This window comes from Zea mays, chromosome 1 (assembly GCF_902167145.1).
Source record: "Zea mays cultivar B73 chromosome 1, Zm-B73-REFERENCE-NAM-5.0, whole genome shotgun sequence".
Taxonomy (NCBI): Eukaryota; Viridiplantae; Streptophyta; class Magnoliopsida; order Poales; family Poaceae; genus Zea; species Zea mays.
Genome location: NC_050096.1, coordinates 233012612 through 233034135, shown reverse-complemented (window position 1 = coordinate 233034135; position 21524 = coordinate 233012612). Strand labels below are relative to the sequence as shown.

The window sequence follows — 21524 nt, the reverse complement described above, 5'->3', positions numbered from 1 at the left end:
ATGTGCATGATCTTAATGTCCACATAGAACCACCAACTCCCCCTGAAGGAGACGCCTGACAACTTCTCATCACTTCTTCTCTCCCCCTTTGGCATCAATTGCCACAAAGGAGAGGCCTTACTGATCACTTGGCGGAGGATGCATGTTGTAATAATGAGTGCTGAAGGTGTCAAACAAGGAGGAGAACTGGCCAAAGTCCTGCTGGAGCTGCTGCTGCCTCTGACTTATATCATGCAGGTTGTCAGTTGTAGAAAGATTGTCAAACTGACTGGAGAGAGCACCCATGTTATCTTGAAAACTTTGTTGCATATTATTCAGCCTTGACATGATGGGATCAGTGACATTAGTGTGAATTTGATCACGAAAGTCAGAAAATTCAGAGTTCAGCGCATCCCAGTTGCTGTCAAAGCGAGACTGCATGTCATCAATGCGGTGATCCACATGTGACATCAGGCCATCAAAGCGAGCATCAATATGAGTCTCCAGCCCTTGCTGCATATTGTGAAAATAAGGATCAAAATATCCTGGAGCAGGCTCCCAATAGTGCTGAGGCTGAGGAGGAGGTGGAGGAGGAGGCATCTGCTGTTCCTCAACATTAGGAGCTGCTCCACCCGCATAGCCAGGGTCTTCCTCATCATCTGGGAATGGAGTGAGTGGCCTGGTGAGGAACCCTATCTCATTCTTAAAAGGCCTGAATGGAGTGTGAACAATCTCACATGGGCCCTCAAATCTTGTCTTGGATTTTATGAGAGCCATAATGTAGGGAGCATAAGCCAAGTTTTGATTCTTGTCCATCTTTAAATCATTAAGCTGCCTCATCATGAAAAGAACAATGTTCATGACTTCACCATTCATGATGTGCTGGATTATGTTCCAGAACTTATCTCGAATTTTGCTCTTATCACCACTCTTGGGAAGAATGGTGACTCTGGCAATCTTGTTGATGACAGCAGGATGATGTCTGAGGCCTGCTGTTTCTCCAAACCTCCTGGGTATACCGAGCCTGGCTGGCTCATAAAACTGCACAAAATCCTCAAAATTATCTTCAGTATAAAGATCCACCCCAGCAGAAATGGTGCCATAGTTCAGACTGTTGGCAGCGGCAAAGTCAGCAAAAGAAGCAGAATACCGCTTAAAGCCAGTCATCCATGTGATAGATTCTTCTGCAATATCAATCTCTGAGGTAGCCAAGAATTGCTTAACTGCCATTTCATTGAAATCAGTGCGCTGCCCCATAAACTGATATAAGCCACATGTTTCAAATTTGGGGATGAGACCCTCCATGACCGATTGACTGAGCAAGAAGGACCAATCAATCACCTGATGCTTATGAAAGTTGGTATCCACCAGGGTGCCCCAAAAGACATCAAACTGCAGCTGAGTGTGGAAAAACTGAATATTGGTATCTGATGGCAGAGCATACTGGTTCACAGTCCGTCTAGAGCAGTACTCAGCCATAGAAAATCTCCGCTTGGGATAAGTCCAGCCTTGGATATCAATGGGATAATCTGGATGAACATGAAGAAAATCTTCAGCATCCATGGATTCAGTGCCCCCAGCTGAGGATTGGGCCTCTGAATCAGTGGTCGGTGTATAATCATCATCATTGCCACGAGGGCGCTTTGATTTAAAGCGACCTGCAAGTTTCTTGCGGAGACCACCAAAACCACTGCAACAAGGTGACAGACATCCAGAGATAAATAATTGATACCAATCGCCACTTATAAAAAGAAATGGAATGGTAATGCTCTGCCAGGGTCCGGACGGTCCGCGCTAGGGGGCCGGACGGTCCGCGCCAGAGGCCCGGACGGTCCGCGTCCACCAGGCGGACGGTCCGCGACCGACCAGGGGCGACTCCAAGAACCCTAGCCGCCACAAGTGTTCAATTTGATGTTTTTGCAGATAATACCCAGCCAAACAAGTTCAAAATTTTGCATAGCATTGACATTGAGAAGAACTATCAATCCCACCAATCAGATTTTGAAACCCACTGCTCAATTTCAGATCAGAGAAGAAACCCAAATAATCTCAAAGTTGATGAAATTTGATTAAATCCACAAGATTTGAAGATACCGTGATGAAGACATGTTGAGGGAATGTTGCTGCAAGCTGTCGGACTGTCCGCACGCAACGTCACTTCACGGTCCGCGCACACTCAACACAAGAGAGGATATAGCGAGTGGAGAGCAAGAGAGAACAACCGAATAGGCACAATTTGCAAGTCTGCGGGCTCTGTCCCTTTTTCTGCCCTGTCGCGGACGGTCCGCGCGGGGGCGGCGGACGGTCCGCGCCCTGATGACCTCAGACAGTCTGCGAGGCTGCTCGGACTGTCCATTGCCTGATGTTGCGGACGGTCCGCGGTCCATGGGCGGACGGTCCGCGGCCTGATACTCATTTTGCCAATCTCTGCCCACTTTCTGATTTTGAATTCCGAATCCGAATTGGTGCTCATATATGGACATTTTGACCAATCCAAGAGTTGGTATGCATGCATATACATATGATGTAATGGAGTAATGCAAGATTTTTGAATTAAACTATCTAGAGCAATTAGAAATGAAAAATGCACAAATAATACCAAATAAATAGCATAAAGAGCATACTTAGACCCGAGATGCAAGACGACACATGTGTGATCAACTTCAAGTCACATTAGAGATATCTATCACATTCATTTCACTTCTTAGAGAACAAAATCTTGTTTCATCCAATGGTTTTGTAAAAATGTCCGCTAATTGATCATCGGTGCCAATGGAATAAATAGAGATATCTCCCTTGCCAACATGATCTCTTAAGAAGTGATGCCGTATATCAATATGCTTGGTTCTTGAGTGTTGGACTGGATTGGTAGCCAATTTTACCGCACTCTCATTATCACACATGAGAGGCACGTTCTTGAAAATAATTCCATAGTCCAATAAGGTTTGTTTCATCCATAATAGTTGAGCACAACAATTTCCGGCCGATATATATTCCGCCTCGGCGGTAGATAGAGCAACCGAATTTTGTTTCTTAGAAGACCATGAAACAAGAGATCTACCAAGAAATTGACAACAACCGGAGGTGCTTTTTCTATCAACTTTGCACCCCGCATAGTCCGAATCCGAATATCCAATTAATTCAAATTGAGCACCTTTGGGATACCATAGACCAATATTGGGAGTATACTTCAAATATCTTAGAATTCTTTTAGCGGCCTTCAAGTGAATCTCTCTAGGAGAAGCTTGAAATCGAGCACACATGCATACACTAAACATAACATCGGGCCTAGATGCGGTAATATAAAGCAAACTACCAATTATTGAACGATAAAGTTTTTGATCAACTATAGTACCTCCTTCATCTAAGTCTAGATGACCATTTGTTGCCATTGGAGTCTTGATAGGCTTAGCATTTTCTAAACCAAACTTCTTGAGCATGTCCTTCAAATATTTTGATTGACTTATAAAAATTCCATCTTTCAATTGTTTGATTTGAAGGCCAAGAAAGAAGCTCAATTCTCCTATCATAGACATTTCAAATTCTTTTGACATCATTTTTCCGAACTCCTCACAAAATAATTCATTAGTAGATCCAAAAATAATATCATCAACATAGATTTGACAGACAAATAAATCTTTGCCAATTCTTTTAGTGAATAGAGTAGTGTCAACCTTCCCAATTTTGAAGTCTTTGGAAAGCAAGAAATCCCTAAGCCTTTCATACCAAGCGCGAGGAGCTTGCTTAAGCCCATAGAGAGCTTTAGAAAGCTTGAACACATGGTTAGGACTTTTGGGGTCCTCAAAACCGGGAGGTTGTTCAACATACACTAGTTCACTAATCTTACCATTTAGGAAGGCGCTCTTTACATCCATTTGGTAGAGCTTGATATTGTGTGCACAAGCATAAGCAAGTAGAATCCGGATTGCTTCTAATCTTGCTACGGGAGCAAATGTCTCCCCAAAATCCAATCCTTCAATTTGAGTATATCCTTGTGCAACTAATCTTGCCTTGTTTCTTACTACCACACCATCTTCATTGTGCTTGTTGCGAAATACCCATTTTGTACCAATAACATTGTGGTTCTTTGGTCTCTCAACAAGCTCCCAAACTTCATTTCGAGCGAAGTTATTTAATTCTTCATGCATTGCATTCACCCAATCAACATCAAGTAGAGCTTCATCTACACGGTTAGGTTCCACACAAGATACAAAAGAGAAATGTTCACAAAACGAAGCTATGCGAGAGCGAGTTTGAACACCCTTACTAATATCACCCACAATTTGATCAACCGGGTGATCCTTCACAATGGAATGATAAATTCTTGATACCGTTTGATAATTGCTTGTTGAAGCATTAGGAGGAATTGGAGGTCTTGAAGTACCTTGATCATGAGTATCAATGGTTTCATTGAGTTGTTGGCTTTGGTGATCTTCCTCATTTATAGTTGAAGATGAGGGAATGACAACCACACTATTTTCATCATCATCTTCTTTTGGTTTTATTTCACCAATGGCCATTGTTTTCATTGCATTTATCAATTGAGTTCCCCCAACATCATCGAGATTTTCACTCTCATCTTGAGACCCATTTGTTTCATCGAATTCAACATCATATGCTTCCTCAATAATACCATGAGTTTTGTTGAAGACTCTATAAGCCTTACTATTTGATGAATATCCAAGAAGAAAACCCTCATCACATTTCTTCTCAAATTTAGAAAGCCGGCTTCCCTTTCTTAAAATATAACATTTGCAACCGAATACCCTAAAATATGAGATATTTGGCTTTCTACCAATGAGCAATTCATATGGAGTTTTCTTCAAGAGCTTGTGACAATATAGTCTATTTGATGAATGACAAGCGGTATTTATTGCCTCGGCCCAATAAGAATCCGATATATTATATTCCGCTAACATAGACCTTGCCATATCAATAAGAGTTCTATTCTTTCTTTCAACAATACCGTTTTGTTCCGGGGTATATTTGGAAGAGAATTCATGTTTGATACCCTTGTCATCACAATATTGATCAATTCTTGCATTTTTGAATTCCGACCCATTATCACTTCTAACTTTTTTGATGTCGAAATCAAATTGATTTTGAGCCAATATAGCAAATGACTTGAATGTTTCAAACACATTGGATTTGTCTCGTAGAAAATAAACCCAAGTGAATCTTGAATAGTCATCCACAATCACAAGACAATAAGAATTACCACCAATACTTACAAAAGACGTGGGCCCAAATAAATCCATGTGAAGTAATTCCAAAGGTCGATGAGTGGACATTTGACTTTTATTTGGATGAGTATTTGCCACTTGCTTACCGGCTTGACAAGAGCTACACAATTTGTTCTTTTCAAACTTCACATCTTTTAAGCCTCGAACTAAGTCATGCTTGGTTAATCGATTGAGTTGCTTCATCCCAACATGACCAAGTCTTCTATGCCATAACCAACCTAGTGAAGCTTTTGAAAATAAGCAAGTTGTGAGTTTTGCCTCATTAGATGAGAAATCAACAAGATAGAGATTTTCATGTCTAAAACCTTTAAATTTAAGATTGCTACCATCAACACTAGAGATAATAACATCTTCAACCGTAAAATTGCAACAAAATCCTAAATCACATAATTGAGCTACGGAAAGTAAATTAAAATTTAAAGACTCAACCAATAGCACATTTGATATAGAATGATCATTTGAAATAGCAATTTTACCCAAACCTTTAACCTTTCCTTTACGATTATCTCCAAATGTGATACTATCATAATTTGAGCAATCTTCATCACTCATTTGGGTAAACATCTTCATATCCCCGGTCATGTGTTGAGTACATCCACTATCCAACACCCAATGATTCCCTCCCGCCTTGTAGTTTACCTACAAAAGGAAATCAATCTCTTTTAGGTACCCAAACTTGCTTGGGTCCTTGGATGTTAGTGACCAAGGTCTTTGGCACCCAAATAGCTTTCTTTTTGTTTCCAACAATTGAAGTACCAACAAATTTAGCATGAACACCTTTTGCATTATGAGAAAGAACATAACAATGCTCAAAACAAGTGGAGGATACATGTTTGAACTTGGGACAATTTTTCTTAACATGTCCTTTTTTGTGACACTTGTGACACACTTTGTCACATTCTTTCACAAACAATGTCTTTTGCTTTACAAAAGCATTCTTTCCTTTCTTGGGAACATATCCAAGACCTTCACGATTAAGAGAGCATCGTTGTCTTCCCAATATGAAATCCAAATTCTTCTTACCACCATATGCCTTTTCTAGGTCATGAGTTAGAGTACTTATTCTATCCACTAACACTTCATTCTCAACAATAATTTTTGATTCATCAAGAGCAATATTATCATTGAGAGAGATTTTGCATTTATCACAAATAGAGTTAGTAGGTAGTGGTTCACTTGTAAGACTATCAAGTAAGTCACAAGTGACTCCAACATCCTTAGTGACCACCTCAACTTCATGCACAATAGATGATTTTTGAGCATCCGCAAGCTTCTCACAATTTTCTTTGAGGTCATTGTGAGAGGTCTTGAGCTCCTCAAAAGACACTTGGAGGTTTTTATACAATTCCTTCAAGGCCTTAAATTTTTCTTTTTCTTTGTGCATGTAGTCATCGGCCTCACCTAACATTCTAACAAGATCATCATATGAATAGCCATCATCATCAACATCATCGATATCATCATCATCATCATTTATATCATTTAAATCGGTGATGATTTTTACCTTAGCATCTCCCTTTGCCATGAGACAATGGGGAGATGAGAAGAGTGAGGGAGCTTCCTTGATGGCAATTCCGGCATTAAGCTTGGATGAGGTGTCATCATCATCATCATCCGAGCTATCATCCGAGTCCCATTCAACTAAGTAGGCTTTGCCATCTTTCTTCTTGTTATAGTATTTCTTTTTCTTCTTGTCACTTTCATCTTTGCCCTTCTTCTTCTTGCTTGGACAATTCATGGCAATGTGACCGGGTTCCCCACACTCAAAACATTTTCTATCATTGAAAGCATTTCTTCTAGATGTTTGACCTCTTCTAGGTTGACCTCTTTTCATCTTCATGAATTTATTGAATTTCCTTACAAATAAAGCCATGTCACCATCACTCTCACTTCCATTTTCTTCATCATTGCTATCTTCCTTTTCAATTGCCTTTGAGGCCTTGGCTTTGAGAGCAATAGATTCATTTTTCACCTTCTTTGCCAAACTTAAAGCATCGGCTTGTGACTTCTTAAATATATCTTGAGTGAGAATTTCTCCCAATACTTCGGTTGGAGAGGTTGTAGATAGATCACTCCTTACTAGCATTGTCACAATAGTCTCATATTTCTCCGGAAGTGATCTAAGGAACTTGTGTGTGAAATCCACATCCGGTACATTAAAACCAAGTCCTTTGAGTTCATTTACAATCTCATTCAATCGATTGAACATATCGGATACACTCTCATCTTCTTTCATAATAAATTGCTCAAACTTCCCTTTGCACACATATAGTTTGGCACTCTTCACAATTGTAGTTCCTTCATGAATTTCCATTAATTTTACCCAAATCTCATGAGCGGTTGTGAGATTCTTGATACGATTGAACTCATTTATATCAAGAGCATCATAAAAGACATTCATGGCTTGATCATTTGTGAGGATATTCTCATTATCACTAACGGATGGTTCATCTTCCTTCAATACAACGAATCCATCTCTAACAATTGGCCAAATTTTTCCACCCATTGCTCTAAGATGCATTGACATTCTTATTTTCCAATAATCATAATTGTTTCCATCAAAGTGCGGTGGCTTCCCAATGTGCACATTGTTGTTACTAGCCATTTTGTCCCACTCCGGGATGATTAGATCCACAAACAATGGAGTCCTCGGCTCTGATACCACTTGTAGGATCTAGGACACCGGCTAGAGGGGGGGTGAATAGACGGTTTTGACTAAAAACAACAATACTAAGTAAATTTAATCAATACAACAAGAGGAATAAATTTACTAGTGTCAATAAGTAAACAATGTATGAAAGACAACTATGGAGATTGAATACTTGAAGAACAATAAGCAAAACTCTAATCAATTGCAAGGCAATAAGTAATGCTAGAAGGAATAGACACCGAAATTTATCCCGTGGTATCGGTGATTTGCCGATCACCCCTAATCCACGTTGAGGTGGACTTCAAGCTCTCACTTGCTCCTCTATCAAGACACGACTTGATCTTTGAGCCAAGTGGACAAGAAATCACTCAATACCTCGATTCCACTAATGTCACCTTTGCCGCTCCGGTGAGGTAGGCGCGAACCCCTCACAATCAACACCGCGGCTTCTCCACAATCTTCTTGGAGAGCTCGACGGAGACAATCACCCGAGCCGTCTAGGAGGCGGCAACCTCCAAGAGTAACAAGCCAATGACGCTTGCTCGGTGTACCACCTAGTGCCTCAAGAATCACCAAATGATGCAAATGCACTAGGAACCCTCAATCTCTCACTAGAATGCAATCTCAAGCAAAGAGTGTGAGAGAGTGAGTTGGAGGATCACAAATGAGCTCAATGTGTGCAAGGAATGGCCAAGAGAGGTCTCACACACGAGCTGCCCTTCTATTTATAGTCCCCCATCTAAAACCAACCGTTATGAGCAAAAGAGGGCAGTTCTGCGCACACGCGGACCGTCCGCGCCCTAGGGCCGGACGGTCCGCCGTACACCATAACGGCTATAATGACCGTTGAAACATGTCAGAGCAGACTCAAAAAGGTGGGTCCGGACAGTCCGCCCATCAAGGCCGGACCGTCCGCGACCTGGCAATTTCAAACACCCGAGCCTCGGATCAAACGGAGTTAACACACGCGGACCGTCCGGCTATAAATCCCGGACCGTCCGCGACCTGAGACAGTACTGTCCGGACTGGTCCCCCGGACCGTCCGTAGTACAAATCTATAAAAACACACAGTCCCTGTCCAAAAACGAGTTAGACACATGCGGACCGTCCGCGCCTCACAGGCGGACCGTCCGGCTAAAATTCAGGGACTGACCCGAAGTCACCTTCCTCTGGTCAGGACTGCGGACGGTCCGGCCCTAAGGCCCGGACGGTCCGCAGTGCAAAAAGAACACAGAACCAACACAAATGGTCAAACCTCGGACCCTCTGGAGGATCGCGGACGGTCCGCCCCCAAGGGCCGGACAGTCCGCGCGACCAAGACTTCTCAAGTTTCAAACAAGCTTTTGAATGAACTTTTTAACTTACGAAATGAGAAGCGCTGTTAGTCCTCATGCAAATGCAACTACTTGATGCTCTATGAGGCACTAAGTTTTACACAGATCTAAGTCATTGACCCCTCTTAATAGTACGGCTATCTAGCCTACTAATCCGGTCAGGTATCTTCTCTAAACTCCTCAAGACCGGCAAAAGTAAAACCTATATTATACCTTTGCCTTCATCTGATCCACAACCAATGCGTATGACTCTTCAACTTTTCATTTCTATGTGGTCCAACCCTGCATTCTTATTTCTCCAAGAATCGTTAGTCCACAAGTAGTTGTCATTAATTACCAAAACATTATCAAAGGGGCCTAGATGATTCACAGTTGCAACGCACGGGAATTCAGCTACGATTGATATAGGCATATAGAAACAGTAATCTCTACTAACCATTAAGAACTTACTGTAGATTGCCCCCGCCTCCCTACGCCCGCCCAACCGCACGCTGCAAACCTGCAAACCTCGCCGCGACCAAGGCGAACCGTCCTCCCGCCCGCACACCACAAGCCCGCAAATCCTGCCGCGACCATGGCGAACCGCCCTCCCGCCCGCCCTACCGCTCGCACGCCGCAATCCCGCCCGCCCGACGCATGCCGCACGCCCACCTAGCGCGACCCGTGGAACCCTGCAGCCTCCCCCGAACCAGCCCAAAGCGAGACCGGAGGGGCACGAGCGCCACCGCCTTGATCCCGCCCGCTCCTCCTTAGATCTCCTCGCCATTGTCGTCGCCATGCCCGGATTCGCGCCCTGCTCGCCCAGATCCGACCGCGACTTTGATTTCCCAACCGACGCAGGAGCGGTGGGTCTGACCGGCCGCGACCCGTCTTCTCATGGGCGCTTGCTGGTGTGGTTTGCTGATCAAAATGGGGATGGTGGCGGGCTCGCACAACCGCAACGAGTTCGTCATGATCCGCCATGACGGCGATGCGTCAGGCCCGGTACATCCAGCCAATCCAGTGCCGCCCTCGCTGCCTGCTTCAGATTCAGTTTCTAGCGGCTCATGTCATGCGCGCGCGTCTGTCACTGGATCTAGGCCGAGGTGTTAGTCTTTAGTCTAACGCTTGGGGTTCGCCCCTCAAATGCGGTCGCTTCTGCGTGTCTCTGCTCATAGATTTTGCCTGTCCATTTTAGCGATGCTTCCGTTGCGCCGTGTAAGTCACCAGATCAGACATGTCCTCTTGGCAATTTCTGAACTGTTCGTGCTCGGTCCAATTCTTCGAACAGTTGTCAAATCGGCAATAGGTAATGATATAATGTTCATGTTTCGCTGTCTTGGAGATCTAGTGAAATGGAGCCTCAGATTGTTTAGATCCCTGTGTTTACCCATGCCTCAACAATTCCTTGTCATAATTGCCATGGACCGACGGTGAATTAGATCCTTCTTTGCCCTGCTGCAGCGTGCCTTTGTTTATGACTACTACACCATTGAATTAGTTCATCTTATGTAAATTCGAAATTACCTTCCTGGCATTTTGATCTTAGCCTCGACTTCAAGACTAATAGACACTTGATCGCAGGTTGATTTTTACAGTCTGTTGCTCACCAGTAAAGTGCATGAGTCACTGAGGTGTCCTCTAATGCTGAATTTCTGATTGCATGTGTGCTGACTTTGTCGTTATCTCGCTAATGCAGGCTAAGCCCACAAAGAGTGCGAATGGGCAGGTCTGCCAGATTTGTGGTGACTCTATAGGTGTTTCAGCCACTGGCGATGTCTTTGTTGCCTGCAATGAGTGTGCCTTCCCTGTCTGCCGCCCATGTTATGAGTATGAGCGCGAGGGGAACCAATGCTGCCCCCAGTGCAAGACTAGATACAAGAGACAAAAATGTTGGTTTCCTGGCAACTTCTTTGAGTGTGTGTAACTTGTATGAAGCTAGCATGACGGAGTTCACATCACATGCTTACTTTACGTGAATAAAAGGTTCCAGGCTTGCAGCATAGTGGATATGCCTTATGATAATGACATTCGACAACCTAGATTAAGCCATCTACTTTATTTTATTCTCTATAACAGTGTGCTGATGATGATCAGAGACACAAGGGCAGCACATGATCAGGTCTTAACATGTTTGGCTTCCGAACAGGCTTTTCTCCAGATCCCTAAGGAAGAAGAAGATTCAGTTAGATATATGTCGATGCTCATCCCAACGTACATAAGCTATCAATGGTATTATATGTTCCCGTTGCAACGCACGGACACACAACTAGTAAGTATATAAAGACCCATGTCAATTAACCTCTCAATTCTACATTCATTCTTGTGGGGGTCCCCAGCTGTTATACCTTGCGTTAACTCTGATATACTCGATGAGAGAAGATATGGAATGGAGAGAGGGAGAGAGATATGGCCAAAAGATTCAAGAAAAGAATAGATACGATTACGAATAACGGTCAAACTCTAACGCGAAACGCCGCCACCTATGTGTTTCCGTTCTCTCCGTGATTCCGCCATCTGCCCCGGCCGACTGTCACACTCAGATATAAGGGATAAAGTTGGGTGTGTCTCGTATATACACCAAACAAAAATATCACATATAATGATAAAGTATATAGAGATAAATGTCACATATATCATAAATATCATTATTATATAACGAAAGTCTTACAAAAATAAATGATAATAATAAAACAAACTAGTATTATTCCTTGGCGCCACCAAGCTGACTGAGAGACACCACCTAGATCAACTCGTATTCTTCGTTATAGGGTGGCTTCTCTTGGACCACCTGCTCTTCACCTGTGGGGATTTATATATCACAAGGGTAAGCTTACAAAAGATCATAACTCAATAAGTTGTGTGAAATAATGTGCATGAACTCACCAAATGTGAGAGTTCATGTGAAGGGTAAGGCTGATCAACAAATAAGGGTTAAAGATGAGCATTGCTTTTAATAAGCTGGTCAAATTTTATTAGCAAATACTAAATGTAAGTAAATAACAAATTAGAGTAATAATAGATCAAAATTAATAATAAATCCCAATGAGATGCAAATGACAAATTGAATTTAATTTCATAAATTAATCATATGAGTGTCTGAGCCGCTCATGAGCGTGAGCACGACTGATATACCAGTTTTACACTTTACAGAGGTTGCGCATCTTTAGTTCTTTACCCACAAGTCATGTTATTCATCTACCAAGAGGTCGCGACTAGGCCTGCTAATGGCAAAAAATCCAATCCACTCCCACCCATACCCAAATCTAATTACTTTGATATTCATCCCACACCCAACCAAAAATACTAGAAGGAAGTTAAACCTAACCCATCCAATAACATTATTGATCCCAAACCAACCCGTAATTGGTGGAAACCCATGGAAAACTCGTGGGTTTAGCTTATTGTCTCACATCAAGCCAACTGCATACACTGATACACAATGATAATTTTATAGATAGTTTTAGTGACATACAAAAATATAGTTGCATACACAGTGACAAATTTGGTCAATGAACATTTAGATCTCGAGAGAATAACAAAAAACATCTGTTAAAGATCCTTAATCCATCTATGTTTAAAAGGAAAATAAACAAAGTTAACAATTCAATTAACAAGGAGATACATAAAAAAGCCTATGCTAAACGTGAAGTAGAAGACTTAGGGTAAAATAACTGAATGGCATGTGGTGGTGCTGTGGCCTAATTATCCTGTGTTCAGCCTGTATCAGCATTAGTAGTTGTACAGCCTGTAGAGAGCCGACAAGGCAGACACTACCGGAATTTCTCTCTTTGCCGAGTACCAAATACTTTGTCGAGTGTTTTTTTCGGGCACTCGACAAAGAAGCTCTTTGTCGAGTGCCACACAAAAAACTATCGGTAAAATAAAACACTCGGCGAAGAATCTCTTTGCCGAGAGTTTTTTTTTGACACTCGACAAAGAGCTTCCTTGCCGAGTGTCACAAATATAACACTCAGCAAAGAGCTCTTTGCCGAGTGCTTTTTTCCAACACTAGGCAAAGATAATTTAAAAATCACATTGTAAAGCAGTAAATTAATTCAAATGAAAAAGTTTTCAACTACAAATTTGTATAACTCATCATGATGTACATTTTATATTTTGAACATTTCTTCATATGATAAACTAAAAATAAATTTGTTCATAAAACCTATATCTCTCTCAAGTTTATGGAACTACGAGAGATATGTATAGAATTTGTGCATATTGTTAGAACTATCATGTGAGATGAACAAATGATCAAACATCCAAAATAAACTTTGTAGATCTTGAAAAATTATAGAAGTTTGTAGTTGACAACTTTTTCATTTGAAGTCATATTGTCAACAAAAACTGTCTGAATTTAAAAAATTTGAATTTTGAAAACAACCTCGAAAGAAAAAACCACCAACATGAAAGTTGTAGGTATTGAAGAGTTATGAAACTTTGTAGTTGACATTATTTTGGTTTGAAATCATCTTGTCATGCAAAACTATGTTTGAATTTTTCAAACTACCTCGGATGGAAAAACCACCAAAATAAAAGTTGTAGGTCTTGAAATGTAATGAAACTTTGTAATTGTCAACTTTTTTATTTGAAATCATCTTATCATTGAAAAATTCGTGTGAAGTTTTCAAAATTAAAATTCAAATTTTGTAAACGGTCTCGGATGTAGAAACTATTAAAATAGAATTTGTAGATCTCAAAAAGTTCTGCAACTTTATAGTTGGTCACATTTTTCAAATAAAATGGTACTGATAAAATGGTATAGTATAGTGTGCTGTGTGTGACTAAAGAAATTAAAGACTTCTCTATACCTGAAATAAAATGGTACTGATTAGGGTGGTAGTCTGATTGGTGGATACCCATGGAAACTCATACCTATACAAATCCATCTATACCCATGGGTATCAACCATTTTGACCTGCAATATAAAATAAACCCACCCAACCCAACCCGTTAATAACTAAAACCCATCACAACCCACCAAAACAAAACCATTTCTTAAACCCACCTAAAATATCCATTTACACCCACCCCATTTGCAGGCCTAGTCGCGACTCCCATACACCTCTACCAAGGAAGCGAGACAGGATAACACTATGAGGTCTTTACAAAGTTCCACTAGCTTCAGAAATCCCTCTACAGTTCTAGGAAGCTCCAATGCAGGGATCCCTCGCTTGACCACCATCGCATCACAACCAACCCAAGGACCTCCTTACACTAACCACTCCCCTACCGCCCTTGCCCCTTTCGGGTAAGGTAGCCATCCACTAGCTTTCCTAATTAGTCAGCCAAGGGCGTCCCATACCACTCTTGTGGTAGCACTGTTTTCTCGGGTGGTTCTCCATGTTCCAATTAACATAATGATCTTATCATGAACAATAAATAACAAACTGATAATAAAAGTATGATCATGAATAATGTGTATCTCCGTACCCAAAACCACATAAAGCAATAGCAGGTACTACCCAAAAAATCAGTGGCAAACAAGGTATAAAGATAGCCAAACTAGGGTAACCTATTGGGTCCCATCAAAATTAACCTATGCAGGTCATTATGATTAATAAGAATATTATTGGGTAAAAAAAAGTGACCAAGGGCACAACTTGCCTTCAAGGAGCTCTTGCTCAGCAGTCTCCACCTGTTGAACACCCGGATCCTCTATAGTTGTCTCGTCTACTCACAACAATACAACAAATATGGTATGGTAGAAATTAACATCACACCAAACAGCAGAACATAATGCATGATAATATTCTACGCATTGTAACAAGATTGTAGGAAGAAGAATCACTAAATTCAGAGTTACGGTTATCGAGATATGGATTTCCGAAGTTATTGTGTACTTGGTGTGGAATAATTCAAGTGAATAATTTTGATCCAAGTTTCATGGCTAAACAGAGCTACTGGTTGATAGACAATATTAATACAAAATTAATGCCACTGAAATGGATCAATTTGGAGTTGAAATGAATTAAATATGAATTATACAAGTTTCTAGAATTAAATATCGGATTTCTCTGTTCTCTGGACTGCGCGCCAAAAACAGAGAAACCCAGGGGCTATAGCGCAAAAGATTCTAAGACTCAGTGATACACCCGAGTGGGTGGTGGGTTTATTTTGGTGAAGTTCAGGGACTCTTTAGCAAAAGGTCTGGATGAAGGGGTACGGGCCAATCTCGGCTATCCGATCGACAGGGACGGCCGAGATTAAAACAAGTTTATATGAACTGGTACGCTTCACGGGCCCTCGGATCATTGATCCGCGGTCCAGATTTAATTCCGCATATCTCAACCTAGGCCACACGATCTCGATCGGACGGCACACCGTGATCCGAGATGATTTGTGAACCTGAGTCTAATTTGAATCGTTGTTTTATAGATCTACAGTTGAGGTTTGTCTTCTACTCAGGCCACCCGCGACGACGGTGAGCAGAGTCCCTGCGGCGGATACCGCCGCCGACGAAAATTAACCCCAGCATCGGTGATTCACTCGCACGGGTAAACGCGCCAAAACACGATTCAAGGTCCTACGAACACGAATTCAGCCGACTCACCAATGGATTACGGCGATGAGACCACTACCCCGACAAGGAGCACTCCGTGGCAGAGCCGGATCCACGGTGGTCAGTTGGCGCCAATTCCCCGCTCCCTGCGCACGACAATGTCCCCGTACGAGACCGACTCCACTCAAGGACCTCCCTCAGCTCCTTCACGCGGTTGGCGTCACGACTTTGCCCAACTCCGACCGCGGCGACACACAACATTCTCTCTCTATTTCTCGGTTCACGGAGATGGCAGTGGAATGGAGGAACGCGTTGCGCCCGAGACGCTGGGAGGGTATTTATCCTCCACGTGGACGAGTCGGGAGGAGGGCCGCGGACTCCGCGGGCGAGATCCACGCGCGAGATGTGGCGGTGACGCCCGCTATGTGCGCGATTCCGTTGAAGGAGCAGCTGACAAGCGAATCCCACGCGTCAGTGGTAACGGTGAGGCGCTGGGGACCTGTCAAGCGGGCCCGCGACGCAGTGAGTGCAACTGATCACGTGGCTCTGAGTGAGGCTGTCACGCGGGACCCACGGGTCGGCGCCGTTAGGTGAGGTTGGGCCGCGCGGCGCGCGAGTGAAGTGCGCCAGATTCAGTTTGAGGCCCAACACAATGTTTCTTTACCCTTTTCTTTTTCCCTTGTTTTCTTCCTTTTTATTTTTAAATCCCAAATTTGAATTCAAATCTTTGTTGTGAATTTGAAATTTTAGATTAAATATCCAAATCAATGATGCCAATATGATAAGGCACATTTATTTATATTTTTCTTTATATTGCATATAGGGTTTTCTCCTATTTTCCTCTTCTCCTTCTATATCTTATTTCCAAATTACATAATTTAATTTAGGTTTAATCCCTAATTCTCATTATTAATGTATCCTTATTAATTTTATTATTATTAAATGTACAAACACTTAAAATCCAGCATGATGCACAAATTATCTTTTGGCGTCTTTAACTAATTAGTCTATCTAATATGGTTATTCCCAAGTGATGATAAGTAAAAGACAAAACAACATATGAGATCACTCTTTTCTCTTATTATTTCTAAACTGGGTATTACACCGGCCGGCCCGGCCTGGACTAGGGATGGCAATTCTGCCCGCGGGCACGGATATCTACGAGTTTCGTATCCGATGGGCATGGATACGGGTAAGAAATCTCGCCCACGGGAAAGGATACGGGTAACACTTCTCACCCGCGGGTAATTGACGGATATAAAATTTCGCCCGCGGGTATTACCCGTTACCCGCTTAATTTACTAGCCCATCAAAATATCCCCATGCCACCGGCCCACAGGCCACAACCCAGTCAATCATGTTTGTGGACTTATGTTTGAGACTTATGTCTGTGGATGATCGATCTTGTTTGTGGACTTTGAAGTTTGAACTATGTTCCTTGCCATTATATTATGTCTGTCAAGTTGTTGATGTTCTTGGTGAAATGAACATGACCACATACTCGTATGGTATTTTCTAGCGGGTAACGGGTTGCTCGATATCCGCGGATATCCTGCGGGTACGGGTACGAGTCGAAAATTTTACCCGCAAGCTCTCACGGGCACGGGTAAACACTAGAGGCGCGGATATGTCGACTCGCTGCCATCCCTAGCCCGGACTCGTGGTCGTCGAGGCTGGATGCTGGAGCAGTGGAGCGCAGGGGCCAGGCGCGGCCAGGTCCAACCGTCCAAGCCTCCTCGGCTGCTCACCCTGGCCCCTGCTACACAGTTTGCATTGCACCACGGCATTGCCTTGCTCCACCCACAAGAATCCTTGCTCCGAAGGTAACGGGACGAGGGCTTGGGGCCTGTGGCCTGTGCCTGTCCTTCCGCCGCGAGACGGAACAAACCCCACCCATCCATTACCAACTCAGGCGCTTCAAAACCATCACTAACATTAACCTTAAGGTCTTGTTCGGTTATAAGTAAATAAATCTCATCATAGATTTAATTTAGATCTAGATTGGGTGAATCCATATGTAACACTCAATCACATGGTGAGATTAAATCCACTGTTTAATAATATATCTATCAAAGTTAGCTATTCTTTTGATTCATGGATTTTAATATAAACTTATGCAATATCTTTATGAATTGTTCCATATATAATGAGCTATGGATAAAATTCATGTCTTCTATAATTTAATTTTTTTAAATCTTTGGATTATAATCTATGATGGATTTAACCAAATAAAAAAAATTCTCAACGCGCTCGAGAACCGTCACGAACCTAAGCCAGCAAGCTCCCATTGGCCGGGCTGGTGCCAGGTCGGCGCCGCGTGGCGAACCTCGTCCCGACCCTATCGCGTTATCGCCACCGCCTCCCGGACGAATGAAAACTCCTGCCGCGCCTCGCCTTCCCACCCCACCCCACCCCCACGCGAAGAGGAAGAGGAAGAACCCAGCCAAATCCTCAGTCCTCAGGCTGCTCACAGTTCGTGCTATCCGCTCGCGCTCCCGGTAGTCTGCCTGCTCGGCAATTCGGCATGGCGCTCCAGGCCGCGACGTCCTTCCTCCCCTCGGCCCTCTCGGCGCGCAAGGAGGTGAGCGGCAGCTGTGCGTTTTCCAGCGACCATTCGTGCCTTCGTCGCCGTTTTTTTTTTCTCCGATTCGTGCTCAGCTTCAGTGTCTGAGCTGCCAAGTTGGTAAGGGACTGTGGAGTGTCTCGGTAGTAAATTGTGGTTGCAATGTTGGTGCTGTGCGTTGCAGGGGTCGTCGGTGAAGGACTCGGCGTTCTTGGGTGTCCATCTCGCGGACGATGGCCTCAAGCTGGAGACCGCTGCTCTGGGCCTACGCACCAAGGTATGAATTTTGGACTGAGGCTGTAGCTTGTTTACCTTCCGTCATCATTCTGTTGCTGCGTGTCGGTTGTTCGCTGCTGCTTGCTAGCTGCGGCTTTCACATAACAAATTTTCACTGTCTACCTAGTTGTAAACTTTTTCTATCAGTAGATTTCTTTAGTATGGATAGTGAGCGGATAGTCTTTGTCTACTGAAGCCTTGGACATCATTTGGCGGGCTAGAATTTGTCTGCCTTCAAGTTCAATGGCTCACTGGCTTTCTGTTTCTAAGTTCAAGGCTTGAAGCAGTGGAAAGACTGACTGAAAGCCTGAAACTGAATAACTAAAATGACATTTTTCCCCCCTCTGTCGTATATAAGTATATAACTCGTAAGGGCTACTCCTAAGACTAGTCAATGGGGTACTTTGTAGACAACTATGTTACTGCGCCAGCTCTGTAGTCATATATGGACATGGTAAGTTGTAAAACTGTCTCGACTATGTAAAATAAGGGACGCGGAATTAATAAGAGAGAAGTTTAAAATGGAAAAATATTCTTTACATATCGGATGTAAAGAATCTCTTTTACAGTCTCTCATATATATATCAGCTGCTGGTCCATATAAATGGAAGAAAAACAAATTACTAAAGGGTTATTTTGTAAATTTTGATCTGTGTTTGTGAGCCTCCGACTTGTAGATGTGAGAGGCTGTAAAAGATAACGTTTACACTCGGTATGTATAGAATTTTTTTCCTTTAAAATAGAAAATAAGATAGAGGATGAGATATCTGATCTACTAGAGATAGCCTAACATAGTTATCTTCACACTTCAGCTAAAAAAGTTGAATTCCTTTATGAAGGGAAAGCTAAAGGTTGAAATTACGATAGGTTGCGTGTAGGGATGGTAATCATCATAATTCAAATGTTTCTTCATAATTTATTTGAGCCATTAACTAATTTTAGTTAAAATAAATAGAAATAGAGTTTGACCCTAATCCAATATAATCCTTAAATTTTATAGTGTAAATGCACTTATAACCTATAGTTGTGTGATGGCTGATGACCACCAGTCCTATAGGCGATCAGGCATTCTAGGACCGTCACTTTTACAACTTCAGCTCCAAACCGGAGTTCAGAAGCGTCGTTTAATTCTCACCCGGGTTTGGTAAACGATGTCAGATTGTCAGCCTGGCCAGAGATGTTTCTTCGGAACTACACATGTCGCTAGCCTAGCCATTGTACATTGCTTTGCTTGTCACTGGTTCCTTTGTGTGATGACTGATGCTTGATGCCACTGTAACAAAAAATGCGCATCCGTAACCTGCAGAGGGTGATCACGTCGGTGGCCATCCGCGCGCAGGCGGCAGCGGTGTCCTCACCATCAGTAACCCCCGCGTCGCCGTCCGGCAAGAAGACGCTCCGCAAGGGCACGGCGATCATAACCGGCGCGTCGTCCGGTCTCGGCCTGGCCACGGCGAAGGCCCTGGCGGAGACCGGCAAGTGGCACGTCATCATGGCCTGCCGCGATTTTCTCAAGGCGTCGCGCGCGGCCAAAGCGGCCGGCATGGACAAGGACAGCTTCACCGTCGTGCACCTGGACCTCGCCTCCCTCGACAGCGTCCGCCAGTTCGTCAAGAACGTGCGCCAGCTGGAGATGCCCGTCGACGTGGTGGTCTGCAACGCCGCCGTGTACCAGCCCACCGCCAAGGAGCCGTCCTACACCGCCGACGGCTTCGAGATGAGCGTCGGCGTCAACCACCTCGGCCACTTCCTCCTCGCCCGCGAGCTCCTCAGCGACCTCCAGTCCTCCGACTATCCCTCCAAGCGCCTCATCATCGTCGGCTCCATCACCGGTACGTGTCATGCTCTAACATTTGGATTTGGATGCGTGCCTCTCACTGAACTCGGCCGTGAATGCTCGATCGAGCAGGGAACACGAACACGCTGGCGGGGAACGTGCCGCCGAAGGCGAACCTGGGTGACCTGCGCGGCCTCGCCGGCGGCCTCAACGGCATTGGCGGCTCCGCGATGATCGACGGCGGGGAGTTCGACGGGGCCAAGGCATACAAGGACAGCAAGGTGTGCAACATGCTGACGATGCAGGAGTTCCACCGCCGGTACCACGAGGAGACGGGCGTGACCTTCGCGTCGCTCTACCCCGGCTGCATCGCCACCACGGGCCTGTTCCGCGAGCACATCCCGCTGTTCCGCCTGCTCTTCCCGCCATTCCAGAAGTACATCACCAAGGGGTACGTCTCCGAGGAGGAGGCCGGGAAGCGGCTGTCGCAGGTCGTGAGCGACCCCAGCCTGACCAAGTCCGGCGTGTACTGGAGCTGGAACAAGAACTCGGCGTCCTTCGAGAACCAGCTCTCTGAGGAGGCCAGCGACGCCGACAAGGCCAAGAAGCTCTGGGAGATCAGCGAGAAGCTCGTCGGCTTGGCGTGACGACCTGATGCCCACCGTGGCCGGCGCCGGCAGCCGGTGACAGTTTTTTCCTAGGACATGTTCGTTACTTGATCTCAGTCGACGCGTGGTGCACTCGTGTCAGAGTGACAGGAGAGGAAGTGTGTACACTGTACACGTGTAGGCATGTTTGGTTGACTTTTTTGTTACGAGGTTTTCTGATAATATAGCTGTGGAGAGAATCTAACTATAAAAAAAATCTAAGTATAGCGAGGATTACGTACGAAGGAAGATAAAGTAGATGAAATGATCTAAAAGGTATGAAGTAGATGAAGTGACCTAAAAGGTTGAGATCTAGAAAGCGACGGATTCCTAATATCGTGACGACTCAAACGATTCTATGTTTATGTTGGTTTTGTATGGTTTTAACGAATCGATTTTTATAAAAGCGGGAAGAAAAACTAGAGTGTTTAGCAATCCACATTAGCTTTTGATGGCTAAAAACCGAAAAAGGTTCAAACAAATACGTTGGGATGGTTTTTACATTGTGTAGTGGGTTCTATGTAACTCTAGCCTTTTTGCTTTGTTGTGGTATTCTAATTTACTACCAATA

At 43.7% G+C, this 21524-nt stretch overlaps 1 protein-coding gene across 1 annotated transcript; it reads left to right on the top strand.

Annotated features, from left to right (window-relative positions):
- The first annotated feature begins 18081 nt into the window (after positions 1-18081).
- LOC100283531 (protochlorophyllide reductase B) lies at positions 18082-21161 on the top strand. Its single transcript, NM_001156431.2, has 4 exons — positions 18082-18271; positions 18438-18530; positions 19836-20361; positions 20439-21161. The coding sequence occupies exons 1-4, from the start codon at positions 18215-18217 to the stop codon at positions 20951-20953; spliced, it is 1191 nt and encodes a 396-aa protein (NP_001149903.1). The 5' UTR covers positions 18082-18214; the 3' UTR covers positions 20954-21161.
- Positions 21162-21524: the final 363 nt, after the last annotated feature.